This window comes from Manis javanica, chromosome 1 (assembly GCF_040802235.1).
Source record: "Manis javanica isolate MJ-LG chromosome 1, MJ_LKY, whole genome shotgun sequence".
NCBI lineage: Eukaryota > Metazoa > Chordata > Mammalia > Pholidota > Manidae > Manis > Manis javanica.
Window position 1 is genome coordinate 106,758,050 of NC_133156.1, and position 24,787 is coordinate 106,782,836.

General features: G+C 39.3%; 1 protein-coding gene across 2 annotated transcripts in view; it reads right to left on the bottom strand.

Annotated features, from left to right (window-relative positions):
- RAB3C (RAB3C, member RAS oncogene family) overlaps nucleotides 1-24,787 on the bottom strand; it is a 284,838-nt gene that overhangs the window by 237,416 nt on the left and 22,635 nt on the right. For both annotated transcript variants that reach the window (XM_037022334.2, XM_037022333.2), the window contains exon 2: nucleotides 18,037-18,264. In XM_037022334.2, the coding sequence (XP_036878229.1) occupies nucleotides 18,037-18,264 (228 nt within the window). The remainder of the gene's footprint in view (nucleotides 1-18,036; nucleotides 18,265-24,787) is intronic.

Genomic DNA, 24,787 nt, shown 5'->3' on the forward strand with positions numbered 1-24,787 from the left:
CAAGAGCTAGAATGAGCTTGATGCTAGAAGAGAAATTAGGAGAGGCTGCTTCCCTTTCCCCCTTCTGTATTCATTGTTACTGGAAGGGGAGCAAAGGCGAAATCAAGTACAACTTATAAAGGATCTAGGAATAGAATGTATCTGTGCAAAGAGAATACACAGCATGAGTGGATTTTTACATTATACCTCTATGTAGAGTAGATTCCATTTATGTAGTGAACTTTTCCAGCACCTTTAAAAATTTGACGGAATTTGGGGACAAAGATTGGAAAGGTCGGAAATCCCTGATGGTCAGACGTCATTGGGAAAGGAAGAGGAAACATCTTTACAGTTATAAAGTAGATCTTTGAGAAAATATGATATTTTTTTATCTAAGTGCAATGAACATATGTTTTTAAGAAACCATTGTTTGAATTTGAGTTCCTCCAAAAGCAGGTCCTGAGAGAACTTGGGACAGGTGGTGTATTTGGAAGGTGATCCCAGGAAACAGAAGTTGGGTAAGAGGGAGAGACAGGAGAGAAGAAAAAGACAATGTAAGGCTATAGTAGGTCACTGCAGTGAGTAAGGGGATCTTGATACTGCTATAATCTCCTGAAAAGCATACAGAAAGCTTTCCAGAATTTTCCATCTAACATACAAGAGGCTGGAGAATTCATTCTCTGGCTCTGCTCCTGCATTAATTGAGGGTTGTTGTAGGGTTTGAGGTGACTCATGGCCCTGCACTTCCTGGCTGTGCTAAAAAACATGGACTAGGGAGCTGCTATGCTATAAGAAAAAGCCCTGGGAGAGAATGCAGAGTTGTCAGTGTGATGTGCTTGGGGTGGAACACTGAGCCTCAGAGACCTGCCCACTGCAGCTTCAAGTCAGAAGCAGGCCACGGAGATGGGTAGGGGCCTCAGCGGCATCTGTTAACACATGTCCACTGAATAAGGAGAGGTCATTTTTGAATGATGATGTCAACTGCATGGAGAGCCTCAATCTGTTCCTTATTCTTCCTTTTTAAGGTGTGTACACATCAGATGCCCCAACTGACATATATCTGTTTGTTGCTATTTTCAGTTCTGAAATTTGTGTCTTTCCTGGCATTGTTATTCTATAGGTTCCATAGTCTTTGCTTAAGTTTCCATTATACTTAATCCCTAACACATCTCCTTGTGTTGTAAAGTGGGTTATAATTTCAAAAGAATGAGGATATATTAATCATTTTCTAATGGTTTTGACATTAGTATGGCTTGCCTTTTGATACAATTATTTTAAAGGAAATAATTGAGATATGCCTCCACAAAATTGAAAGAAAAAAAAAAGTACGCCCACAACATGCCATAAACAGAATTAAAGGAAAGCAATTAGGAAAACACTTACTTGTGGGAAAAACAAGCTTATTTTCATGAAAAAGATAGTGTCACAGTTCAATAAGAATAGTGATATACAGCGCAACAGTTAGTAACTTAAGCAAGAAAAAAATGCAAATGGTAAATAAACGCTTGAAAAAGATACTCCAAAAGATAAAGTGAAAATACAATAACTTTAAAATTGGCTATTAAAAGAATGATCATGTCAAATACTGCAACGTTCAATGTGATGAGCACCTCATATCCTGTGGGAGTGTAAAATGGTAGCACTCTGGACAGCAACTTTGCAACATTAATATAAAAACATCAAAATTCTATTTCGAGATTTTATCTACCCACACAAAGAGGTAAACGCAATAAAGGGGTATCAATGCAAATTCCCTTTATTTATAATGGCAAAAAATAAAAATCAGAGAAAAACAAAAACTAACAATAAGGGATTGGTTAAATAAATCATTCGTATGTAGTTGCTACTTAAAATCAGGCTTTCAAAGTATACTTAAATATTTTAGAAAAGATTCATAACATATAAGTGAAAATACAGTTGGTGATATAGCATGATTTTGTTTTTAAAGTACAGAATGAGAATAAAGAAAAAAATTGGAAAGTTATAAACCAAACTATCAACAGTTATCTTTGGGTAGTACCATTGTTGGTGACTTACTTTTTACTTTTTTATATTTCATATTTTCTACAATGCACATATGTACTTTTAAAATACTAATTAAAACTCATTATTATTCAGAAAGTCTACTTTAGTGTTAAAATTACTTATGACTAACCCTTGAGTGGGTGGCCCCAACTACTTTTTCTGTCTTCCCTCCTTTCTTTTCAGGAATCTTTATCTTCTAAAGGAATACATTAATAATATATCCAAAATTTAAGGAGTTATTCTAAATTCCAACTCTGTTTTTCTTCAGTTAAGCCCTCTCATAGGAAAATTCCAGAAAGAATTTGGAGGTTTCAGGGATAGAAATCCCAGATCTTTTCTAGTTCTAGCACCAGAATATACAAGGATAATGACTATCTAGTCATTTAGAAAGTATAATAGCAGGAGAGGAAAAGGGAAAGCAGAAAAGAGAAGTAGAAGAAAAGAAATAAAAGCAGGTACAGAATTATAGAACATAGTTTGGATGTTTGACATTTGCTTTGTTTTATTTTCCTTGTTGAGTCCTAAAAGTCAGAAAGCATATTAAAACTTTTTGGTTGTCCAAATATGACACTTCAGTATATTAGCAAAACATCAAGAGTGAGGAACTGGAAGAGAAGTATTAAAATCTATTCAAACTAGAAAGTAAAATTGGAAAAATTCTTTGAATGAGAGAAATACAATGATAATGCTTTCCCCACATGGCCAAACCATTTCCACAGGTACTGTCCACTAATTCTAAACTTGACCAAAAAAAAAAAAAAACCTGATTTATTACCAAAAGTTTCTTCCCTATTTTTTATACTTCTGATTTCCAATATGCCCCTTATTAGTTTTTCCAACATTTTAAGGACATGTATTAAATATACAAAAATTATACAGTCATAAAATTAAGAAGAACATATATGTGGACACAGGTTTTGTGAGGTCTGAGGGTTATACAGTCTGGGGGTCTTCTCGCATCATGCAGAATTTCCAGTGTTTCTCAGGTAGGGGGGTCAGAGAGGTACATTCCAAAGTGGCAGTAGTGGAGCAGACTGACTAGGTAATCTGACATCAACAGGGGAAGTCTCAAAAATGACAATGGGCAACTTTCAAGAGGGTAGATGAGTTTTTTACTTTGGCCAAGCCACAAATAGTCATTAGAAATAACCTTTATTGAGTCTTACTATCTACAGGGTGCTATGTTAAGTGATGTACATTTTATTATTATCCATAACCATATTATGAAGTAGATAACTTATTTGTGCTCATTTTACAGATGAAGAAATGGGCTGAGAGAGGTTAGGAAGCCATGATTCAGGATTTGAACTGGGGCAGTGTGAACCCGGGGCCTGCATTCCTAACCAGAATGTTATACTGCCTCCTGTGAGGCAGAGCCCTTCCAGGTCATCTTTCCCTGTGTAATACCTCCTCCAACTTTTTAAAGGTACGAATAAATATCCCTTACCCTGGACAACGGAAATAATGGAAGTGAAATAATGGAAAGAAAGAATGGTGATAATGGATAACTGAAAATGTGAATAAAATTGAGGAGTTCAACAAAACTTCACAATCACATATCTACAGAGTAAATGAGCACGATCATAACTCAGTTAGACAGAAATACAGTCACTTGTCTATTCAACATGTACTAATATCTCCCATGGGCCTGCCACTATAGGCACTGAGCCTCCTGAGTTGAATATAATAGACAGCCCATAACCCATAGGACTTTATAATTCAGTGGAAGAAAAAGAAAGTCAAAACTAAATGACAGATTGCTCATGTAAATATCAGTTAATAATGTGACTTTTAATCAGATATGGCAAGTTTTCTGTTTTCATCTTGTTCAGTTGTTTCTCTTGTCCTTTTTAAATGGTTTTCCTCACACTATTGAATCTTCATTACACACATATACAAGTTAGAAGATTAGGGCCCTGGCAGATTCCCCTATGGGTGAGATGTCCTAAGCCTATACCTCCCTCTCCACTTTCCTTCCCATCACTCAGTTTTAAAAGACCCACGGCTCTCAATAAAAGCCGCCACCTCCCAGGTGCCATGGCTCACAGAGTCAGTGAGAAACACACCCGTGCATTCTGCAGCCCCCATTCTAAGAGATATTACAGAGCAGTGGTTTTCCAGGCTGAGCTCTCCCTACCCTCGTCCTGCTAAAGGGTGGGGGGGGAGATGAAAGAATGAGACTCTGGAATCCCCACCTTACTTAGGTCAGCTTCCTCTAGTCACTGGGATTTTCCTTTGAAGAAATAACTCCATGACTTAAAATACATGGAAACTTAACTGTGGCAAGTGTTAAAGCAAGGCTGAGGAGACAAAACTTAAGACAGAGAGTGTACTGGAATTTTCCACTCTAGTTCATGACATATTCAGAGACACAGAACAGAAAACTGAGCGGAAGGGGAATGGAAAGATAATACTTCTGGATCTCAATATCTAAGAATATATCAAATCGGATGGAAAGGAACGAATCAAGAGCAAAGTTAGCGACCAGTGGGAAGAGGAACTGTGTTTGGTCCTGAAGTGAGGAAAGGGTCATAGACAGGCAGGGCAAAGGCAGGAGATGAAGGATCAGGTAACTCATTGTCAGATAGCATATGTTGGGGGCCCTGAAGCTTTGAGGCTATTCTTCCAGGCATATATAACTTCTGTTTACAGGTACTCCAAAGGATAGGCCTGCAGCTGGAAGCCACATTTGGGTCACCCTAAGGCTGTTTACTGACTCCAAAAATCAGGTGGACATCTGACAAGTATCTAAGTCTACCCCTTGCCAGATCTATCCTCGGTAATAACAGACTTAAGTGGAATGACTTTCAGCTCTGCAAGATACAAGATGACAAGTGATACTTTAGGCCACTTGGGACCTGTTCCTTAAAACAGCAGTTACCAAACTTTGTGTACCAGACTTACCTGGGAAGCCTGTTAGACATCCTGATTCCCCAGATGTTCTCAGAGAGATGCCTATTTGTGAGCCTGGGGTGAGGTTCAAAATCTACATGTTTAACAAATCCTCTGAGTGACTCTGTCAAAGGTCTGCCTCTGGGACCGTACTTTGAGGACTATCTCTGTACAGAGGTCATGGCTTCGGTGCTATCATTGACGAGACATTCCTCTGGGAAAAAGGGTGCTGATAAAACCCAGTGGAACAAAACTGTTTCCCTGTTTCATACAGCTTTCTTTGGTCACTTGCCTTCCTGAATTTCTCCCACATTCTGAGATTAGCCCATCTGCAAAGTTGAGTGCCTTCTGACTACAGAATCACATCCATGTTGCTTGAATAGACGTCATTAACAAGGCCAAGCCAAAAGATCAGCAGGCCTTGATTTTCACCTGCCCCTAAGCAAGGAGCCTTTGTCCTTGTATCTCTACTTTCAGCCCTTGGTCCTATGTCATTACAAAATTAAATTAAGAATTTCACTCTCAACCCAGACCTACAGACCTTGATACATCATTTGCAGAAGCTAGCCATATAGCAAAGTAGGGAAAATGCTTTCAATTCTCACTCTCTTGTTTCCAATTGATTATAAATTTGTGAAGAATTAAGTGGTATAAATGAAATCTCCTGAGCTTTGTGTTGACCCAGAGATTAATCACTTTGCAGAAAATGAAGGAAAAAAGAAAAAGAAAGAACTACTGTATTTTTTCCTAAAAGAGGAGGGCAAATCTATTGGCTAAAATCAAATGAAATTATTTACAGCAGCTCATTCTTTCCCCTCAAATACTGTAAAGGATCAACAATACGCTGTCACAGTATGGGCCAGCCTTTCATAGAGGAGGTCTGAGATGAAGAGTCCAAGGAAGGCGACGCCACCAGGACTCTTACTGCTTCATTCCTTTGGCTAAGATCTATTGTTCTAAAATTCAAATACACTAGGATATTTGAGAAGTTTGTCAGTCATACATAACTTAATGTAAATTAACATTTAGCTTCTGATACACTTTGAAAGACTAGGATTTCAGAATCCAGGAGCTGGTTTTCACCAGAAATGTTCCCTCTGAGAATTTTGCCAGGAAATCAAGCTTCTCTAGTCTGTCGTCCACTTTGTAAACTAAGCATGGGGCTGGAGGAGGACTGACCACACTTGTCACTTGCATCCCTTCCCAGAATGAGGGGAGATTCTTGCTCTAGTGAACCAGATTTGAGCAGGACCTACCTTCAAGTCCTTTGCACCTGCTTTGTGCATTGTTGATAGCAACAGGCATAAAAGGTATGTGTTTGCCCATTTACTTCCTCATTCTCTCAGTCAGATACGGATGAAAAATGAAAACTTCCTTCTGGCTTGGCATCTACTTACAAAGACTTGCACTCTTTGCTCTGAGCCTCAAACATGGCTTCCAGTTAAGCCACTTATCATTCAAAGATTAGCTTTCTTTTATCTGCCAGCATATGGGAGTATAAAGCAGTACCTCTCTATAAAGATGCCTCCTTGCAAATATATGTCAACAGGGCTGTCATCTCCTGCTAATATTATTAATTATTTATTTGATGCCTAGGGCAGTGGTAATCAAAATAACCTTTGATTTTCTTGTTTTTAGTTGCTCATTTATTTCCACACTTGTTTCTATGCCATTATTCTGAAAGTCGCCAGAATACAGGAAGCTTAAAAACGCTTGGCTCCCATGCCTTCAAAGTAGAGCACTTTGCATTAGCACACAGCAATCAGTTATAAATGTCTGCTCCTTTAAGACGAAGTCACACTGGGGTTGTTTCACTAAAATACAGTGACCGCCTGGTTATTTGGCTGTTCTCCCCACCCTGGCCAGCCCAGCAGAGTCATACCACACAAACCCCCACATCACTGACTCCCTGATATTTGGGCTTCTGAGACCAAAAGAATAATAAATAAATACAAGTGGGTAATTGACAGACAACTGCAATTTTTTCCCCAAGAAAGGTCTAAAAAAAATCCTACTGTCTATCAAATTACCAAAAGAGTGGGAAGGAATTAATTAAAATAAATTATTTTAATTTTAAATGTTTCTTAAAGTTTAACAAATTTAGTTTTTGGAAAAAAACACATTGCCTTGCTCTTCTTTTGGGGACATATTTACCATAGGCCAGCCTGGGGCAACACGTAGCATTCGGGGACACTGTTTCTGCAGCAGGCGTTGCGCTCAGCCCCAGCGAACAGCAGGCTAGCTGAATTTCCCAATGTGTGAGCACACAGGCTTTCCTAGCCTCTCTGTGACTAGACTGTCCACTTCATTGGCTTTTGTTGTCAAAGTTCTTAGGTCATTTCTTTTCCCTTTTCTGAGAACACTGGAGCACATCGGGGGGGATTAGATAAAGGTCCTAGGTTCACTGGTATTTTTTTTCCATGCCTCAGTTTTAAGTGGAAATTAATTTATTTCCTTATGAAGCAAACATTAATAGCCATCTATATTTGTTCCAAGTACCAGCCCATTAGCAATATCTTGAGGCTTTAATAGAATTATCCAACGAATGCCCATTGAAACAAATAAGAAGAACCCAGTGGACAGTCAAAGGAAAACAAAATAAACGTTGTGAAATGTACCATATTATTCAAATTAACTTGTGTCTGGATACATGAAGACCATGTCATATGACATCTATGATTCAAATTTCCTAAAATGTGCTTTTGGGCTCTTCACCTTCTTATTTGATAATTGAATTGTTTTATATAGAAAACAGTAATCCAAACCAGCTTCCTCATTATGCTGGTAAGTGGCTCTGCCTTCCAGATCCTCTCTTTCTATCCCACCCTACTCTGTGCTCCAGGAGGCTAGCCTCTGCGAACTGGAAAAATAGAGTCCCCTTGCTGGCTACTCAGAATGGCGCTCAGTCACTGAGAGGCACAGGTGAAAGGTCAATGGGCGGGAGGAATGAGAGGTTTGGGCATTTCTTCCCTTGGCCTTTTCCTTGCTGAGCCATCAATTGGCAGAGGCTGTGTTCTTCTAAAAGACCAAGGCTCTTGATACACTTCAATTCTTCTTAATTTTATGTCTCCTCTGTACTTTACTTTTTAGTTTGTAGTTTTGTACATAATGCTTAATAGATACTCTAAGATTGTTTAAGTTGTTTTCAAAGATTGTAAACTCTTGAACGTAGGGACCTTGCCTTCCATTTCTCCATACCTATCAGTGTCTTGAGCAAAGTGATTTGTGTCAACTGATGCTCACACTTGTTCTTTCTTTTATCTTGCTGGTTGAATTGTCACAATGGCAATGCTCAGGACTCACAAAATTAGTGTTATGAGAGCAAAAGCAGGAGGTCAAAAAAAGAACATTTTTAACACTGGAAGTAAGTATTACCTAGCTTGGGAAATGCTGTGCTTTTTCCTTAAGTCTGACTTGAGGATGACTGGAGGATCATGAAAGGTATCAATCTGAATGAAATATATTGCCATGATACATTTCTGGAAAAAAATTTGCTCTATTGACTGTTGACTATTTCCTGATTTTTTTTAATCATAGAGTTATAAATTTCAAAGTTACCCTAAAAACAGTACAAAGAGCTATGTGACCAGGAGGAAATTATTTAACCTCTGAGTCTTGGTTTCCTCCTATCTTTAAAAAAAGCAATATTAATAGCAACACTTCAAGATTGTTGTAAGCCTTAAAAATAAAATATGCTCAGTGGCTTGCCTAGAGCAATGACTCAAAAGTGGCACTTAAAAAGAAGGGTGCAGCAAAATGTGTTAGGAGAAGAGGCTCCAATGCTGGGAGGCTCACACACAGATCTGCTAACAGCTTTGCTGGCTCTGACGCCTTGGGCAAGTTATTCCTAGTCTCTGTGCCTCAGTTTCCACATCTATAAACTGAAGATAATAGCTCCTATCTCCTAGGTTTTAGTAAACATTAGATAACTAATACCTATAAACATGTACTACTGTGCCCGACGCACTCGGGATCATTGAATGTCAATTTTGTTTTGTTTTACTGAAGTCCATCCCCTTCATTTTCAAAATGAGATAACGGATGCTGAGAGAGGTCAAGTCATTTGTCTGAGGAATCCAGTCTCCTGCCCCAATGCCCCTCCTCTATCCCACTGTCTCAACACATCTTTATGTGCACCTCCTATGGTACATTCCTCTTTGCCACTAGTTGAAACCACTTCTCATCAGTCCCTACAAACAATCAGGTAAGATTTCTGCAAAAGCACAGGCGAATTGCTGTGACGCTGATTAAAGATTGAGCTTTCAGCTCCTTCCAAGGGGCTCCAGAATGTGTTCCAGCATTTGCTACTTTTTCAAAAGTAATGTATTTTTGTAATTTCTTCCTTAAAGAGGACTGCCAAACTGTAAAAGCTTCAGACTCCAATAATCTAAATCTATAGCTGCTCAAATGAGGGCAAGATGGGAGGGAAGTCAGGATTTGATAAACAAAAAGTAAGCAATAAACATCTATTCCAAAACAGAATGGTGGCAAACAAACAGCAATTCTTACCTTTGAAAGGAGAGAGTTCGTTCTGATCCCTGTTCCTCACATGGCAGGATCCTTCTCAGCCCAGGTCCCAGCTCAGCCACCCACACAAACCCTCTATGATCATCTAATGAAAACTCACTTCCCTCCCCTGCTGCTGTGGTCCCCTTATCAGAGTGCTCTAGTGATTTCTTCACAGCACTATCACATTCTGTATTTTTGTGTATTTATTTTCAATCTGAAGTTACTTCACAGTGTATGGCACACAGTAAAACCTCAATAAATGTTCACTGAGTGAATGAATGAGTGAACAAATAATTTCTTCCCATTACATTCACAGCTCAGATACAGACACCCTCAGGAAGCCTTCCCAGAGTCCCCAGAACTGGGATAGACATATATAGCCTGTGCTCATGCCTCCTGGGCCTTTATCAGAGCAGCTGGAATTCTCTTCTTACTCTCCACCTCCCCACAGGTGGCTGGCCCTTGGGGAAGACACTGCACATCCCCTACCATTGTATCCGTAGCACAGTGCCTCACACATCAAGGGCACTCAATAAATATCTGAGTTAATTGAATTATTTGACTGAGTACAAAAGTCTGAAGGTTGGTACACTATTTTTAGAAAAGAAGAAAATGAACATCTGTTAGTTTTGTGCACAGTATTAAACTAGGTATAAGTATTATAGCAAAATACTGAGCAGCTAGGCCATAGGTGTTCTCTCCTGTTTCACAAATGAGTAAATGGAGGCTCAGAGAAATTAGGTTTGAGGACACACAGCTAGAAAATTCTGGGTCAGTATTTGAACCCCAGATCACCAGAGTCCCAAGTCCCTGCTTGTGCAGCTGGCAGCATATATTTACCGGTCCACAGGGTGATCCTTTCTTCTATGTGTGTTTCCCTGTCCCGCCACTCAGCTGGGAGGCCCTATTAGTCCAGGAACTAAGTCTTTATCATTCTTCGCACTTGTCAACGCTGAGAAGAGTGGTTTAAACAAAGCGGAATGTGGGAGCTGCCGCTTGTAGCTGTCTGATAGCATGAACGTTTTCATGCATCCTGACATTGCCCACCCAGTATCAGCTTCCCCTCAGGAGGGAAACCAAATGATTCTTCTCTCAATCTGTCAGGAAAAGCATATGCTAAGTTAGACGAAATGTGATGGGGGGTGAGGAGCATACAAATGACAGCATCAGGAATGGTCCTGGCAGCTGTCCCCAGCTTCAGTGGTTCTCTTAAGGAGCTCATTTGGGCAGAAAAATGTTGGTTCCTTATAAATGGACTAGAGAGTTTGATCATCATCCTGAAATCAGTAGGCAGGGTGACTAGGCTAAATGAATACCATATGGAAAGATTGCAGGTAGAAATATTTTTCCATAGATATTCATTCCATTTTACTCAGACTGTTCATTCCACATACTCTTCTTTATATGCACGTTCCCCAACAGTGCAAACAGACATTCCAGAAATGTGCAGGAAGTGAGTTGAATGTGTCTTCTTACTGTGTATCTATGTGTTTTAAACACAAGACAGATAGTGTACAACCTTTTCATGCTGGTGGATAGTAAGTTAAAAGCAAAACAACTGATTCTTTCTGTAACTATAAATAATTTTTTGGAACAGGTAGTAAAGGAATATGGAAAGATACTGAGCAGTTACATAGTGTGGGAAAAGTACTTGGTAGGGATTAAGATACATATTTCAGAATGGATCCTTAATGACCTCAAACAGTTCCCTTGGCCTACTGGGCCTCACTTACTTTGTATGATTGGATGCATGGGCTTTGGATTTGTTGGAATCCTGCTTCTAACAAATCCTAGCTGTGACCTCAGGCAAATACCTTCAGGTTGCTGATTCTCAGCTTCCTTATCTATTAAATGGCTCTAAAAATACCACTTTCCCTGATGGGGGTTGTTGCAAAAAAAAGTTCTAAAATATATATAAAGAGCTTTCTTTATGGGTCAACACTGGGTTCAATAAATTTTGCTATCTCTTATCAGTCATATCATCAAATGAGGGGTTGAGCTAGAAAATCTGTAAGATTTTTTTTCTGACCCAATGCTCTAAGTCTCCAAATACTGAGACCCACAAATGCCCTGGGCGTGTAGTGAGAATGCTGAAATCACAAGCATTTGTCAGAGTGGAATCAAGGACAGAAGCCAGCCCTAGGGTTCTAAGAACCTGCCTTCTGTATTAAGCATGCCTTTCATTTTCTGTATTCTGATGCTTTGACATCTGGGGCCTTGCAGACCCTGGAGAGCCTGCCCCTCTGAAAATGAGCCAATTCCTAGAGACAGTAAACCACTCACTGGAGCTCACTATTCAAATGCAAACACACCAATCCTGAGCTCACACTCCCAACCACCTCCCTTTATTGAGCTTTCATATTCTAGACCACTATCCACCTGCCCTTATTACCAGACAACCAGGAACAGCCTCTACACCCCAGGGTCTGCTGAAGTTATTCAAACTAGCCAATCCTAAGCTTTCTTACCACATTCCTTCCACAGCAACCACAATAGAGGCTATTGTCACAGTTTCCTACCCCTCTCCTTCTGCCTCTTGACCCACCCTGATGGTTCCCCTCATTCCCATGTCCCCGCTCCATGCTGATGTGCCTCCTTTTTGGGATCCATGAGTATATCAAATTGTCTTTTTAATGGCAGTTGTCTCCTGATCTGTTGGTCTTGCCATACCTAATTAATAATAAAAGCTGTATTTTAAAATACCCTCTTCCGCCAGGCCTCTGGTAGGGAAGCAGGGCCTACATCTTTCTCTGGATTATTAGTCCAGCTCTTGCATTAGATTCTGACATGGTACTGCCTGCATATATGGTTGCTGGATAGGAATCAGAATCCTCTTTGGTTGCCTATGGGCCAGCAGCACCTGCCTGAGGGGCAGACGGCACCTCTGTGCTAAGGAAAAGGTATGCCTCCTGGAGATGAGCACAGCTCTTAGGGAGAGCAAAAAGCTCAGCAAATGGTGCTCTAGCAGGAAGTGGCCAGCCCTTTGTGACTCTTTGGCTGGTGCCCTTGTCTAGAGCACAACACGTGCATCTGTGTGTGGCAGCCCCAGCCTCAGAACATGCTGAGAATGGGTTTCCTATTAACAGCCTGGCCAGAACTCAGAAATGAGAAAAGGAGGGTGAGGGGGAAAGGGGGTGGAGGGAAAGAAAGATAAGGAGTGGTGAAGGGCAAGAATGAGAAAAAGATTGCAAAAATAATAAAATGCTTGTTCTAATTCTTAAGGAAACAGTAATCTCCTATGCCCTCTGCCTACCTGCCCACTGCCCATTTTAAACTTGTATTCTCTAATTAAGCTATGGATATTTCAAGTTAAGTCTTCCATTAGTTAGAGTCAACCCTGATTTTTGGACTTGAACAATGCAGATCCAAATGATAAAGGAGACCCCTGTGCTTTCTTTAAGCAAAGGAAGAACCACACTCTCAAGTCTGGCTATTTAAGTAAAATTTCAATAAAATTTAAGTCTAATTGAAGTAAAATTGCCAGCACGCCTTACTTTATAGATTGCTGTAAGCTCCAAAGCTCCTATGGTAGTAATCCAGATACTGAAAATAAATACAGGTGATATTCTTCTTAGTAATGGATGCTATTTTTCTTTTTCAATCTTCTCACTGGAAAGAAATCCACTCTATCTAGCCTCTCTCCAAGCTAAACTATTTTTTTTAATTAGAAGCAAAATACTATAGACCCCAGCTGTGAAATATTTTTCTACAATTAAAGGGAAAAACCAACCTAATTTCTCTCCAATATATTCATAACAGCATTAAACAGACACACAAAAAAATAGAAGAACCAGATCAAATACTTGGAATCTGTAAAATTTTGAAAAATTTTGATTTGAGAATCACAGAAATGATAAAATGAAAATGCAATAAAAAATGTTAATATAGGGAAGGATTAGAGGGATTCATAAATATACTAATAGAATATAAAGTTTGTAAATAAGTACAAATGAAGTTTCTCTAAACAAGTGTATTCCAAATTAGTGATGAACTTCTCAGAGAGGAGGTGTAACATGTTCAGGAAGAAATGTCAATATTTCTAGTAGCTGTTAAAATGCATCATTTGAATGTAGACAGTTAAAAATCCAGTAACCCAGTTTGTGGATTCAGAAAACCCTTATGCAGCCCATGCAAAAAGCAGCCCATCAGGTAAAAAACAGGGGAGTCTTTCCACTCAGGTTCCTCCCTCCGGGCATATCAGAAATACTACCTGGAATCTGGCTTCAAGTTTTATGTTCCTATGCCTGATAGATTCCATTGGCAATTAAGTAGAAGGTTTACCACAGTTGTCCTAACACACTGCTTACCTTGAGAATGAACATGGTGTGGTAGTAATCAGATTCGCTCAGCCAATAGGAGATCTCAGTTTTATATTCTGCTGTGGCACTAAATATAAGGTAAGGATAAATACTTAACCTATCTATATCTTGGTTCCCTAGCCTGGAAAAGTTCTATTCATGGGCAGTTTAAAACTAACAGAGCGATCAGAATCATATCAATATCTGCGGCCTGTCTTGGGAATTAGACTAATCCTTGCTGGTTCTCATTACTGTGAAACCATTTGCTTCTCTCTTTGAAGTATATAACAGGCTGTGATGTTGCGACAGATAAGAATTATATATTTGGTCTTCCTCCTGGTTATTGGCACAGAGCTTCTAAAATGCTTGGAATTTCCTGAGTGATGGAGTGAAAGGAGCATCTTTTGCTATTCATGATAAGCCCCTTTCAACCACACCAGAGTTTACACTGATGAGGTGATCCTTGGGGGGTCTCTAGATAGCTTCAGAATGGGGGCTGGTTGTCGGAAAAACAAACCATGTGAACAAAGTATTGGAACTTTCAGCCCCACCTCCTGAACTCAGGAAGGGAGAAGGGCTGGAGATTGAAGTAACCACCAAAAGCCAATGATTTTATCAATCATGCCTATATAATGGAAGCACCATAAAGATCCTAAAGGATGAGGTTTGGAGAGCTTCTGGGCTGGTGAATACATCAAAGTACAGCGTTGGTAACATGTCCACAGAAGGCATGGAAGCTGCACCTACCCTCCCCAACCCCAAAACTTTGCCCTATGCTTCTCCTCTCCTTAGTTGTTCTTGAGTTGTAGTGCTTTATAATAGTAATAGTAAATAAACTGTTTTCCTAAATTCTATGAGCCATTCTTGCAAATTATTGACCCTGAGGGGTGCGATTAGGGTAACTTCCAAATTATAGCCTGTAGGTCAGAAGTACAACTGGCCCAGACTTGCAATTGGTGTCTGAAGTGATCTGGGAGCTGGGAGTACAATCTTGTAAGTCCTTTACATATGGGTTCTGTGCTAACCTCAGGTGAGTGAATTAAACTGTAAGACACCCAGTTGGTGTCCACAGAGAATTGAAGAATTGGAAAACTCACACATTTGCTGTCAGAAGTGTGGTAAGTAAAACAGATCGTAGTATAGGCTAAGAGGATTGTGAACACTTTAATGAATTAGTTATACATTTCTACAACTGCATGAAAGTACTATAAGCTGGAAAAAACAGCATATGGTTGTTTGGTTATTAAAATACAGAGATGACAAACCAGCAGTGCCAAATACATTCCCAAATAAATGATTTGTTGACGTAGCTAAATAGTCAGAACTGTACATGAATAAATACTTTCCAGTATACTTACATTGTAGTATAAAGCAAGTATCCCTAGACTTTTTGTAGGAATGTTTGTACTTAGGCATGCCACCTATTACTCCTTATATCTTACCCTGCATGCTTCAATTCATTGAGATGGTCAAACTCTTTCAAAAAACATTTTTTTCACCCTCACAGATTGCCATTTTCACAAAAACACTATATTCAATAAGACTTCTTAATTATGGCAGCATGGGGAAGGGGAATGAGCCCAAGCATTAGGATCTGATAGACCTAGCCTGAAATTAGTCATGTACTATGTAAGATCTTGGACAAGCTATTTAACTTTTCCTACTTGCAGATTTCTTGGATAAAATAGGAATGATCATAAATACAAAGTTGGGTTGTTGTGGGAATTAGAGGTAAGACATAGATAATGCCTTGTATGTGCTCAATAAACACTAGCTACATATGATATTCATACAATATTATTTGTTTATAAAAGTATATATTCCATGAGTATTAATTTTTTTCCAACTATACTGTAAGTTTAGTGAGCACAAAATCTTTGTATAGTACTTGTTTTGAATGTTTTACAATCTAGTAGGCCAGTGGCATATGGTAGTACAAAAACCCATTTGCACACCCATAGACTCATAGGTGCCTTAACAGCTTGAAATGAGATTATTTTAATTGCAAAGAAAGTAGCAGCCATCAAAATACTGAGTTTGACTGAGGAGAAGGGCAAGGTGAAGGATTTCTGAGTGGCTGCCCCCTGAAGGGAAGGTGGTAGTCCACAGAATGGGCTGGATTGGGCTGTGAAGAGTCAGAAGTTTGGGGAAAATGGTGGGCTATGGAAGATTAGAGACAAATTTGAATAGAATTATATGTGAGAGGCTTTGAGTAAAGTTACAGAAAGTGAAAAGCATTGGGAGGTATTAGTGTAGAGGCAGCTCACAGATCTGAGTTAGGCTTTGGGTGGCTCAGAGAAGAGCACCTTCCATCCAGAAGTAAGACCCAGACAGAAACAACTTAATCTCAATGCCCAAGAAAAGTAAATGAAGTAGCTCTAGCCTGGAATTGACACTGAGTATTTTGAAGAAAATATTTTTGTAAGTATGAGAACACTTAATAATTTTCAAAAAATAATTTATGTTATTTGAAATCTGTATCTTTTACATTAAGGACAGATGATTTTGTACCTTGGAAAAACATTTCTCTCAAAAACCTATATGAAGAAGTTGCTAGGGATTTTAGGATTGATTGAACACACTATGTCGGTGTTTTACCTAAATGATCACAATAGCCAACCACAAACATCTCTAAAATATAAAGCAGGGAAAAGAAACTAGTTGTTAGCCAGAAGAATGATTGTTCTTTTTTTTTTTTTCAGATTAGCAGACAGAACATGGTCACAGAGTTACAAGTTAAGAGATGTGGCTACAAAACTAATTTTCAATTCACCAAGGTCCCTGTGAGTTAAGGGACCTTTCTGAAGTCTGATATGAACATTATCTATGATAGTTGGCTGCCTGAAGCTCTAAAGGAAGAGACTGAAGCAGATTCCAAATGAGAAGCAATGAACTCTGCTTTTTCTGGCTCCATAAATGGAGCTATGTGGTTCAGTTCCTAAGGGCCCTCCCAGCAAAAGTGGCTTTGGAAGCCGATAGAGTAGCAATATGCTTGGATCTATTTTTTGAAGTTCTTGCACAAATTCTAATTAGACTTGATAGACTTCAGAGTTAGAGTAACTAAAATAGTAACTGTTATAAGCTACCTCCTAAGATGATACCTGTCTGTGTATATATCCATATCTTTAAATTTTACTAAGAACTTTAATATATTTCAATATCATCCAGTTTCTATAGATACTTCAATAAAGGGCACTTTTATTTTTAAATAAAAGAAGTTTAAATGCTGCATGCACTGTCAGATTTGTCTTTCTTTCCACTTTCCATAGTTGAGGAAGGGAGCTTATTATCAGTCCTACAGATTAACCCTAGTATCAATCAGCACCAAGTGATAGCAGATATCAGAATTGTCTCAGAAAAAGGTAGAAAACACCTCTTGGTAAATACCTGTTAATAGCTTAAATGAGTTTGAGTGGTAGAGGTACAAGTGAACAGGAAAAAGGAGCCAAAACTGACTGTAGGAATGTCCCATCATGGCACCCATGTGTTACATGATATACATGAAATGCTTGCTACATAATTCTCTTCTGGTGTAACTAATTTGGGTTGCTTCATCTTTTATATTACCCTGAACCTGTTACCCATATACATTTTTCTTCTGTTTCTTACTTGCTGTTCTCCTGAGTTTATCCCAACAATTTAGTTAAGGAAGCTTTGATCTTCTGCAGGGGGTACGAAGAGGCAAAAAGCTAGCTGAAACTTAGTGGTAAACCTTCTGCTTAAGGGAAATCCCTGTTTAAAATACTTTATTTCATGCATTTTGTTTTGTTTGACTGTGTGGCCAAGCATAATTCTTAGAACTGAGAACACAAGGTCTGTGAAGTATACACAGACCAGGTTCAAAGTTCTATCTGGGGCTTTATGAGGGACTAAACCTAAGCTTTCTCTATATTTGGTTATTTACCTTCTTCCTTAAAATGCCCAGGGCAGGCTGCTTTCTGTGACCTAAAAGGCTAGATCTACTTTGCCTACTTTATAGATTCTAAAAGTGGCACAGAGGGATTCTTAGACTTGCTAAAGGTCACACAGAGGCAGAATCCAGCTTCTCATTGTGTGTTAGTCCAACACAACACAACAATCAAACACAATAGGTACCTGGGCTGTCATTCTTCCAGAGAAGCTAAGGAGCATCAGATGACAGCAAGGCATTACTCAGGCTCCATACCTCAGAGAGGCATCACTCTAATGTCTTTGAAACAGGATGTTCCATAGCAAAGAACCTGGGAATGGAGGCTTGTGGGCTCCATGGGGACACAGTAAGAGCTTGTCCTTTACACACTTATAATGTTCAATGTCTGACACTGAAGAACACTGTCAGTTCAAAGTCACTTACCCAAATCTGAAGCTTGATTCTCTTTTCATTTTTGAATACGGTTTTTACTTTGAAATCAATGCCGACTGTGCTGACGAACGCAGATGTGAAGGAGTCATCTGCATACCGAAACAGAAAAGATGTTTTCCCCACACTGCTGTTGCCAATGATAAGCAACTTGAACATGTAGTCAAAGTTCTGATCAGAGGAGTCTTTCTGGCCATACCTGGCCTCTTGGGCAGAGGCCATCTGTGGTAAAAAACAAAGAAGATGTGGCTCAGTCTCACATTTGATATGAAGCTAGCAGCACACTCTCATTGGCCTTGTTAGGAACAGATGTCGGACCACTCGGGAGACAAGTTGAGAGTCCCCCCCCGCCGTCTTCCTCTCATGCTGGTATCCATGGCAATAATTCCCTGCCAGAAGACAGAACAGCACATCTTACAGCTCTTTCCAGCTGTGCTGGTGTTTGTCACTGCTCAGCATTCAGAACCAATCAAAGACACCAAAGGAGACATCTATAAGGGTAACATGAAAACAAAGGACATGAGGATCTAGCCAAGGCATGTGGGCTCTGAAATGTTTCCATCCCAGTGATGGACACACCAAAGTGGCTGAACAGCAGGGGGTTTCTTACTGAATTGTCTGGATAATTAGAGTCCCTTTTAAATCCTAGGGAAGTGCACCCAAAGCATATCTCTATTTCATCTATTAATATTACATTAAATCAACATCTTAAAATAAATGACAGTCTCTTTCAGATTAAAAATAATGATGATAGCAGATACTTATGGTTCAAACTCTGTGCCAGGAACGATCAACTTATTTAACCCTCAACAACCCTATGAGGTAGTTTACTTTTATGATTTCCATATTAAAATGAGAAAATTGAGGCCCAGAGATATTAAGTTGCTCAAGTTCACATAGGTGATAAGTAGCAGAAGACAGACTTCCAACCAGGCAGAGTGGTGCTAGGGCTCACATTTTTAACCTCTACCCTACTTCCCATTGATGAGTAGGGAACTATGTACATGTGCTCTGAAAGACAATGTGGGAAATAGTTATTACCAGATGCAGCAATAAAGAACCCTAGCTGGGCTCAAACCTTGGTTCCACCACTTACTGGCTGTGGAACCTAGGGTTAGTTTGGTGGACCTCAGTTTCCACTTACACAAAATGGAAAAAAATCATCTCATTTGGAACATTTGTGAAAATGATAGCTGACATATCTGTGAAGCAGGTATGTAAATCATCTGGCATAGCATAGAGAATTATCTTTATTATTAATTGTAAGTGGTTTAGGTAGATGTTGATTTTTCTCTAATCTTTTTTGATGATCTTCTTAACACCTATCAAAACTGAAGTTGCATTAATTTTAAGAAAGCTTTGGCTCAATATAGAAAAGAGACATTTAGAATGGTGAATCCCATTAAATAGTGTATTTACATACCTTTTTTAATGCTATGGATTCTTTGATAATTGCTGTGCTGTCCATTATGATAGCCACTAGTCACATATACCTATTTATTATTTTAAGTTAATTAAAATTGAATGAAAATTAAAAATTCAGTTCCTTGGTCACTAGCTATATTACAAGTGAATAACAGTTGCAGGTGGCCAGCGGCAGCCATACTGGACAGAACAGGAAAGAGCACTGTCATATTGCAAAACATTCCATTGGGCAGTGCTAGGCTACACTTTTTTCATTTCCCATAAAATCTAATTAATAATTACATCTTTCTCTTGGTAGAATGGTAAAGATAGCATCCCAGAAGATAATGGAATGCTAGAAACAGTAAATAGTGTTCTAAGACAGTATTGGTAGTTGAAGTCAGGTGTGTGTGTGCATATGTATACAGAGAACTGAGGGAAAGGGAAAAGTGAGGACAGTGAGATAACATATTCCTTTTCTACAAATACTTACTGCCAGTATGACAACAAAATTATCTCTATAAGAATAAGGGCAAAAATAAAATCTATATATAAAATTTAAGGGCATTAAAAATTCTGATTGCATTTCACACTTTCCTATTAAATAGAAGCTTAAACACTTCTCTTTTTAATTCCATGTAACCATATTGATGTCTTCAATAATTACAACTTGTAATGAATTTTTGCCAGTGAGCAAAACCAGGCTACTAAAACAGGCAGATGTCACCATTTTCTGGCCCAGGAATCTACACCCTCAGGGAAACCTCCCCAACACAAGCAGTCTGCCAAGAACCAACACAGAATGATAATTCCGGACTGTCTGTTTGAACAATGGTGTCTTGCTCTGATGACTTCTGACACCCCAGAAAGCCAGGTAACCACTCTGTTTGTCACTCCCATTCCTTCAGGCATAGTCCTCTCTCAATTACTACTCCCCTCTTAGGAGGCACTAAATTCAACCAGAACTACAAATGGTCTTTGTTGAGAAGATCTTTATTCCACCTTTTATATGAACTAGCCTAGATCCTAGGTTCTGGATTAAGAATGTTCAGCTAGGCCACAGTCAGAAAATAGACACTACAATTTTCCTAGAGGTGACCATTTACTCATCCTGATTGCCTACCATATATTGTATCGCTATATATTTCCCTAAGGTGATAGTCCAACTGAGTTCTGTGCATCTCTGAGTTGCCTCAAAAGAAAATGTAATAAAGAAAGCTGCTATCAATCCCAACTCCTATTTCAAAATTAGACTGTTCCAAAACCTGCAGAAATATAGACATCATCAATACATAAATTTTTTTAGTATAATTCTGGAGATTTAGATGGAGAAAACCATACTGAGACTTTCTGCAGTATGAGAAACCGAAAATGTGCAACTCCAAGCGCTGATATACCTTGTTGTATTGGCAGTGAAGAAGGAGGTGGAAGCACGTATGGTGTTTAGGATGAGGGAGGACAAAGCTGGCAACTACGTATGTCCAGAGCCTCTAGAGGATTATTAGAAAGAATGGTTTCCTAACCCAGTATATTTGAAGATTTTGTTTTTACATTTCCTGATGTATACACCCAGTACGATTCACAGCAAGCCAAAGAGGTGTGCATTGGAAATGTGTATGTGTTTTATTTAAGTTAAGAGTAATGAAATAAATTCTGGTCAAATCTGAAACCATGAGTAGGCATGAAATAACCTCCCAGACAGAAAATTGAATTTCATAAAAAGACAACTCTTTAAATTGCATTTAAAAAAAAAAGAAAGAAAGAAAGAAACACAGTCTTGGAAAGAATCTTCAAGGTGTTCCCAATTTCCCACTCAATCCTGAGTCCCTTTTGCTGGCATCTCAGAATCTCAAGTTAGCTGTCTAGCCTAGCCCTTCATGCTGAGTGACAGAAAGTTCACTAGGCTGTGAAGTAGCATATTTCACAGCTGATCAATTGCAATTGTTATAAACTTTTCTTAGATTTCAGTTAAAATCTACTTCCCTGTATCTTCTGCCCATGTATTCTACATTCTGCTTTATGAATCAAGGGAGAGTTGATTCCTTTTCATCTGAAAGAACTTCAGGTGTCTGAAGGAACCAATCACAGCTCTGTAAACTCTCTTCTCCTGCTCGGACGATCCCAACTCCTTTGGCCCCTCATCCCACTCAGAACACGTCCACAAAACCCACACATCTGCTCGGTTAAAACTGACACCTCTCCAGATGTCAAACTGGCACCAGGACTCCAACAATCGGTCACAAATTTTCAGATATTGTCAGGGCGGGGTAAAATGAGACTGTTATATCTTATCACACTTAACAATAAAGACTCCTCAAGTGCTCAGCACACTTCTTCACATTAACTGCTATAAACATGGGTCTCCCCTTTGCCCATCCTATACTTGGGCAATTTATTTTTTAATGGAAGTGTTCATCTTTACATGCACCCTATTAAATTTCCTTTTGTTTTGATTTACAATTCTATTCTGATCTGATACTTTTATGAGCTTTCATCAAAAATATTAGTTATCCCTTCTGGATTTATGTCTTTCCTAAGTCTGATCAGACCCTTATCAAAATGCTAATCAGTTGGTAGGCAAATAACAATGACCTTTTTAACCCTGTTGAATATATAGATCTATGAATGAGACCTCTACACAACGCGTCATTAAAGAATTGAGCAAATTTGAAGCAAACCCTTAACCTCTGGGACCTGGTGCCTTGGAAAGCGACTGTGCTGTCCCTCTAAGTGCACCTTGGTTCAGTAGGACCAGAACATGGATTTAATTGATGTGCCATTTTTTAATTCAATTCCACTTTCCCCAGAGTCCTATTAACCAGGGACCAAACAGATTACCACTAACACATCACAACCACAGCCTATTTCAGAATTTTTTGACATTTGTTTTCCTGTTTCGAGAAAATAGAACGAGAAGAGTAAATTATTTTCTGGGATTCCCTCGGGCACTTAAAAATCTAAACTACATCAAGCCATTTTGTGGATCTGATGAGAAAAATGAAAAGAAGTTAATTTTAAATGTACTATGTTCCAGCTACTACTGATAACTGCCTGAGGGTCAGTGAAAGGAAGAATGAGGGTAAATCACCCAGAAAAGGAAATGCAATTCTTTGAAATTGGAAGGGTGAAGTTAAGGATGGAACATACATATTGGAAGTGAAGAAATACATAAAGTAGTTTCAAATCTCAATCATGTTACCTGGAGAAAAAGAAAAGAAAAAATAAGAAAAATTATTCCTGAGAGCTCCAAAGCAAAGACCAAAATTTGAAAGCCAAGAAAGAAAATTTTAAAGTGAGGACTTCCAAACATCTGTCATCTGGGTATATTTTAAAACCCAGGTGGTTTTTCCTGATGAAGGTCCTTCTCTGTGCAATTTGCTGCCTCTGTGTTTACCCCTCAGAATGTATTGGAATATGATACTCTTTACAATTTCTGACCAGCAATTTCTGCTTGTGTTAGCTACTGTTTGCTCTAGTAAAAGCCAGTTGTGAAGCCATATAATAGTACTTGTGTCACTCTGGGCACATCACCATCAGACTCAGATGCTGCCGCCTGGGAACTGGAAGTGGCCAAGGCACTAGTAGCCATAAACTTTAACTCTGACCTCTGAAGTAAAGGCCTGGAAAAATAGGGAAACATTCAGAAATCATCTTTGTCTCTTTATGCTAGGGATTGAATTACTATTTAATGGGGCTCTTGGGAGAATACATAATGGCATGCCAAATTATGGTATACTTCCAATATGCAAGTCACTTTGTTTTAAAGGCATTCCTCAAGTTAAACTTCATAGTTTGTCTCTGGAGCTCCATCTCAAGCACAGCTTCTTTAGTACATGTGTATAACTTTCAGCTTTTGTACAGAAAAATGGTTAAATAACTGTAATAACAGTGCTTACAGGTACTTCATTATGTACTTTACATACATTATCATACCTAATCCTTCCACTGTCCCCAGATATCCCTACTGTTAGTTCCCCCATGTTGAGGAAAACTATGCTCTGGGTGTATTTTTAAATGGCTACTTTTTCCTCCTCTACCAGAAGCAAGAGGGAATTTTTCTCCAACCTTTGCTGTAAGAGCTTGATAGGGCTCCTGAAGGTAAAATTATTAGAAGTGTGGGGACTCCCTAAAACTGGGCTCCCCAGAGTTTTTATCTTTCAGACATGAACACCCTGAGCCTCCAGCAGCTCATCAATTTTAGGTTTTCCTACCCAGGTTCTGCTTCAGTACGTTGGGATTCTCTGTGTTTACCTCTCTGTTTCTCCAATTTAAGGTCAGGTAGGGGGGAGCAGCAGTTTTCCCTGTGACCTTAATTCTCTGATGAATTTAAGAAAGTTGTTAATTTTTGGTTTGTTCAGTTTTTTCTTGTGTGAGGATGAGACTGACAGCTTCCAGACTCCTTCCTTACTGTACAGGCAATCAGAAGTCATTATCCCCATTCTAAAGATGGAATGAGGGTATTGGAGAGGAAGTTAAAGTAGAAGGCTCCTTGTTTTTCAGTGAGTCATCTTGATTTCTCTCACTCAGCCTGTGGACTGAGTCCTCATTACCTGCACCAAATGTGGTCTTCAAAAGTTAGACATGCAGGCCCAGCTAGCTCACTCTTGCCTTCACCAAACTAACAAGCCTCAAAACTTAAATCACAGAGAAGACTGGACAAGGTAACAGTGCTTCTTCTCTTTGCTTCTAGAAAAAAAAATCCATTCCTTTGTTGAAGAGAGGCATGACCTAACCTTGATATATTTTTTAATTCATTACAATGGTTTTTGAATCTCCTTTGAAATCTCTAGAGGTATACTGCTACAGTGTCAAGGAGAAAGGAATGAAGTTCATTCAACCACAGAAAAATGGTTCCTGTTAGTATCAAAGACCAGGGCTCCCAGCCCGCACTATAGTTTACTCCTGATGTGGTTACAGAGGGTGCCCTGAGTGGGGGCTGTGCAGCAGCAGGGGCATGGGGTGCCCAGGGCACTGAGAGAAAGTGTAAGCAAGGTGTGCCAGGAAGGGACCCACAGTGGCCAGGAGAGCCCTCTGGGCTCCAGGGAAGCAGCCTGGACAACTGCAGTGAAGCAGGGCCCTGGGCCTGGCAGCTCCATGCACAACCTCACCAACATTGAAGCCAAAGGGTCATTAGTGCAATCCTGCATTGCTGGTGAGCACCTAGCTACTGGTAATCCAGGCCTTCTAAATTCCAATTCCTACCTGAAAAGATATAGAAAAACACTATTCCACTTCTTTTCTGGCAGTTCTAAAATTATGTGTATGCAGACACATCTGTGAAAAAGAGCACTCCACATTGCTGGTGTGATGTGAATACGGGTGAAGAGCTCATGGTCTGTGG